Below are 4,903 nucleotides of genomic sequence, written 5' to 3' on the forward strand. Positions count from 1 at the left end.
AATTCCTCCAGACCTAATCCTTGCTTCCTTTCAAAACCTTAGTTAACACATTTAAATGGAGATTAAAAAATATCCTCACTTACTTGAACATTTGGTAATTTGAATTTTAAAACGTTTAGCTCGGAGAACAGGATTGGGGTGATTTTTCTTTTTGTTTACGTTTTACTTTTTTTTTCTTTTCTTTTCTTTTCTTTTCTTTTTTTTTTTAAGAGAGGCAGTTCAGGATCGTATAAGAGCATGGGATTCATAGGTTGAGCTCACATCCCAGAAATGCTTTTTGCCAGTTTTGTGACCTTGGCCCTCATTCTCATCTGTAAGCTGGGGATAACAGCACCTATCTCATAAAGTTGGCGTGAGGGTTGAAGTGATGTAATAACTGTTGGTTATTATGAAACTACACTATGTATTAGTTTTATGTCCAGATAATCCCCATTTCACATTAAAAAATAATACAAGGAATGCATGTTTAAGGTTAACAAATTTAATCAACACAGCATACAATGGTTTACAGACATTTAAAGGTCACTCTGCTTCATAAGTTTCTCCCCAAGGGTTACCTTTATTAATGATTTCTTTTGATAATTTCCCTGTGAAATTAAAGAAGGAGGCTTCAGGAAGCATAAGATCTGATAATTGGATGAAGTCTTTATAGGTGCAGCCAAACCTGAGGTGCAGCTTTGTTGCAGAAAACTGACCATTGACATCCCGAGTCCACCATTTTGGCCGCACTCTGGCTCTGCCATCATTCAACAAGTGAAAATGCCCTGTTTCCAGTTTGGCCTCACTTAACTCTGGGCAGGTCATGTCTTATAGGGCACTGTGTATTAAGTCAAGCAACCAAAGCTTGCCTCCCCTGCCCCAGTAAACACAGCCTTGGGGAGTTAGAGTCACACATGTGCATGGTGGGGTGTAGTTTGGACATGGTTGAGGGTTTGAGTTTCACATATCAGTGGCCCAAGGGAGCAGAGTCCTCTCTGAGCACTTGGCCTAAAGTCCTGAAGTCCAGTCTATCTGTGTGAATATCATGTTCTTAAGGATTCTCTATAACTGTCTTAATTGTCTTCCTTGCAGATTTAAAAAGAAATGACTATTCCCCTGGAAGGATAAATTATGCCTTTGGACTTGAAATCAAAACTGAACCAGCTGAGGAGACTCCAGCAGAGGAAGAGGGTAATAATTCTCCAGAAGACCTCACACGATTGTAAGAAAGGGAGAAGTAAGAAGATGACAGCCCTTGCCCTCCCTTCTATGAACTCCATGGTAACATAGATTGATTGATGTAACACTGGTTATGTCAGAGCCTCTGCCAGGATGGCCTTACCCTGAGGGCCTCCTGGGACATGCCTTCTGAGCCTCATGTCTCCCCTCCCCAAGGACCTCACTGGTGTATGATGAATGGCTTCTCCTAGATATTGACCTGTGTGCAGGGTGCGTCGCGTGTGTTCGTCATCCTCAAGTTGCACAAGAAGACAGATGACTCAGCCAGGAATGCTGCTCCTTCATACCTCATTCCTTGGTGCAGAATGCTGGGCACTAAAGAACCAGGCAGATAAATTTAATTTATTTTCTTACTATGTGTGCAGACTCTAACCTCCACTACTATTCATCACCTCACCCACATATTGTATTTATGTGAATATGTACATAAAAAAGTCACTTGACTCCCTTCTCTCCTTTCCAGCAGCATAGGGCTTCGAATAGCGACACGAAGGAAAACAATGGAGTGAGGGTGTATTTGCACAGGCTGGAGCACGCTCCGGTACAAACTAACCAGTAAAATGTTAGCATCCTGGTGAAATCTAGATGGGTTTCAGTATTGTCAGTGAATCATATGATAACCGTGCATTTCAGGTTTCTCTGGAAGAGAGGAAAGGGAAATCTAAAACAAACGCCCTTGCATCCTTTTTTTTTTTTTTTTTTTTTTTTTTAAGGGAACAAGGATATATAAAACTAGAAATTATTAAGAAATGTTTTCCCTTGCCTTATGCTCAGGGACACTATTGGTTAGAGAGTTGACTAAGCCAACCTCTAAAGTATTACTCCCTTTTTCAAAGCTGGGTATATAATGTTACAAGCTAAATTACTTTATGTCAGGTCCTATGAGGAAAGATGGGGTTTTTGAATGAAAACATGTTTCACAGGTAATTGCCTGGTTGAAATACAGAGTTCTGGTGGCTTAATGAGTGCTGGAGTGTATATTTTAAGTATGGCCTGAGCACATGTGATTGGTTTCAGTGGCCTGAAGAAAGGGTCCCTGGAAGCCACACTGTACAGCAGTGGTCCCCACCCTTTTTGGCACGAGGGACCGGTTTCATGGAAGACAGGTTTTCTACGGACCGGTTGCGGGGGGTGGGGGATGGGGGGGGGGATGGTTCAGGCAGTAATGCCAGTGATGGCGAGCGGAAGATGAAACTTTGCTCACTCGCTGCTCACTTCTTCCTGTGCGGCCTGGTTCCTGACAGGCCGCAGACCGTTACTGGTCCGTGGCCCCGGGGGTCGGGGACCCCTGCTGTACAGCATATTTGGGGGATCGGTCATCCCTCTTTCGCACTTATCAGGGTCACCCTACCTCAGAACAAGCACAGACTGTTCACACAAGGAGCACTCTTCCTGCATCTCCTTTCCTCATTATAAAGCATTCCAATCTACCAGCAGCAGACCTCCTGGATTTGAAATTTTCAACTTATCTTTCTCGTTAGCCCTTACATTAGCTGGCTTGCTTTTTAAATCAACACTCCTGCCTTCTCAGGTTATACTTGGCGGAAATGTTGCCCAGGGATAGGGGGATGGAAAGCCAAGGATTTGATTTGCCAAAGATAGTGTCTTGCTCTTGTGACATGTGCAAGGGCTGATTTACAGCCTTTATACTTTGGTCTTTGGGGTGGTGGGAGGTGGGAAATTTGGGTGATTTCTTGATCGGCAATGAGGATAAAATGTTAATGCTTTTTTCAGAGCTTAACTGCTTTATCCTATTCTGCGGATCAATAAGGAATCTCTTTGTGCTCACTTCAGAGCTGTGTTCAACTATTGGAAGGAGGCAATTTGCCTATCCAAGCCAAACTAAAAGCATTAATTCATTGGTCAAATATTTGTTACCTGGAATGGAACTTGAAAAAACACATTTTGATTTTAATTTTCTGTGTTATGATTTTCTCACTCTCTTTTTAAGAAAAATCACCCGAATAACATTTTAAAAAGGTGAACCAGCTGCTGGGCAAAGGTCACTGTGGGATAGCTTGCATGCAGATACCAATGTGACAATCATGACTGATTCATGACCACAAATGAATGAATTCATCCATTTGGTTAATTTTATTCAACAGATATTTATTAAGTGCCTTCCCTGTGGTGTGTAAGTGATGAGGGTACAATGAACATAACATTTCTTTGCCCTCAGAAAGTGTTATATCTCATGTTTCTTTCTTCTTTGGTCGTTGTTACAAGTTTGGATTTCTGGTGAATGCTAAAAAATTTGACTTCCGGGCAATGTTGAATCCAGAGATGTATTCCATACCCTATCTGCCAGTGGGTAGTAGGTTCAGACTGGAATAAGAGAATTAGGGCAAATAAAAGGACATAGATGGGGCTGGTTTTAGGAACCACTGAGGAAAAATGGATTGCGTAATCCTTGTCTGAGCCCTTAGCCAATCTCACAGATGGAAATCTGAATCTGGGGACCAGAGAAGCAGCCAGGTTCCTGGGAGTCCTTCCTGCAGGCATCCTGTGCATGGGTATTCCCCTCCCTGGGGCTGTACATTCCTGGAGTGACTTCTGCCCCATGATATCTTAAAGCTTCTAACAACTCTGGGGAGTGAGATCAGATATAGTTTTGGGTGTTGCTCACCCTGGTATTTTCTGTAGCTTTGCAAAACAAGTACCGGGTGACTAAAACTTCCCTACCAACCATTTAATCAAAAATTGAAAAAAAAAAAATTTTGTTGTTACTGTTTTAGTTGAGACGGATCACTCAGGTTCTAGAAGTCATGACACAGATGCTCCTGCCATGGCTTGTTACCTTTCTCCATCAGTCACCGGCATCTAGCACGAAGTGTGGCACATAATAAGCTTTCAACATTATTTGTTGAAAGAAATAATAAAACCCTCACATGATAATGGATTTCATTCACTAGTTAATAAATCAGATTTGCATTTTTAATCTAGAAGGGAATGGTTACCAATTCCTTAAGACGCAACACAATTCTTTTGATCTCTCTCTGTTTTAATTTTCCAGGAAATAGCTTTTAACAACCTACACCTTGTCTGTTGAATTCTCAACCAGTTCTTGCCCTTATCGTTGTGGCGATAATACCAGAGTACCGTCCTTCTTACTGGTGACTATTGAAGTGAGATGATAACTTCCCAGAAACTGCCTAGAAATAATCATCACTTTATTACCCTTTGAAAAGAAGATTGATAGAAAAGTCATTTGAAAGATGGTTCATTACCATGCCCTAGTACGATTTCTTTACTCACATCTCTCCAAAGCGTGAGAAAGGGAGGATTATTCTCTGAGGTCGGAATTTGAAGGCTGTGTGTTTGCCTCTTTGAAGTCTTGGTATTTAATTTTCTGTAGTCATTTCTTGGGCAATTTTCTAAGAAACTAGTTGAAGCTAATTTATCGTAAGTTAAAGTCAAATGACAGAAAAGGTTTTTTTCTCCCTTAGCAGCATTTTATTCCACAGAGGTTAGCTTCTGAAGGAAAATGAGACTTAAATAGCATTTCAGATCTCCAGCCACATGGATGGGTACACAGAATAGAAAGGGTTCTGGAAACCACACTGATTTTTTTATTTAGCATAGTTATTATTTTGTGATTTTTCTTCCTGGACCTTGATATACGGATAATGAAATGCTCTCCTAAAAATAATTAGTTAAGTTGCTTAATTTTTCAAAAAGAAACTTT

The 4,903-nt window shown here is 41.0% G+C and overlaps 1 protein-coding gene across 1 annotated transcript in view; it reads left to right on the forward strand.

The window, feature by feature from the left end:
* Nucleotides 1-1,205, forward strand: part of TRPM6 (transient receptor potential cation channel subfamily M member 6) — a 115,912-nt gene extending 114,707 nt beyond the window's left edge. Inside the window, exon 40 of the mRNA XM_007450994.1 lies at nt 1,072-1,205. Coding sequence (XP_007451056.1) covers nt 1,072-1,205 — 134 coding nt within the window. The remainder of the gene's footprint in view (nt 1-1,071) is intronic.
* The last annotated feature ends 3,698 nt before the right edge of the window (nt 1,206-4,903 follow it).

The sequence above is a fragment of the Lipotes vexillifer genome, unplaced genomic scaffold, assembly GCF_000442215.2.
Source record: "Lipotes vexillifer unplaced genomic scaffold, Lipotes_vexillifer_v1.1 scaffold204, whole genome shotgun sequence".
NCBI lineage: Eukaryota > Metazoa > Chordata > Mammalia > Artiodactyla > Lipotidae > Lipotes > Lipotes vexillifer.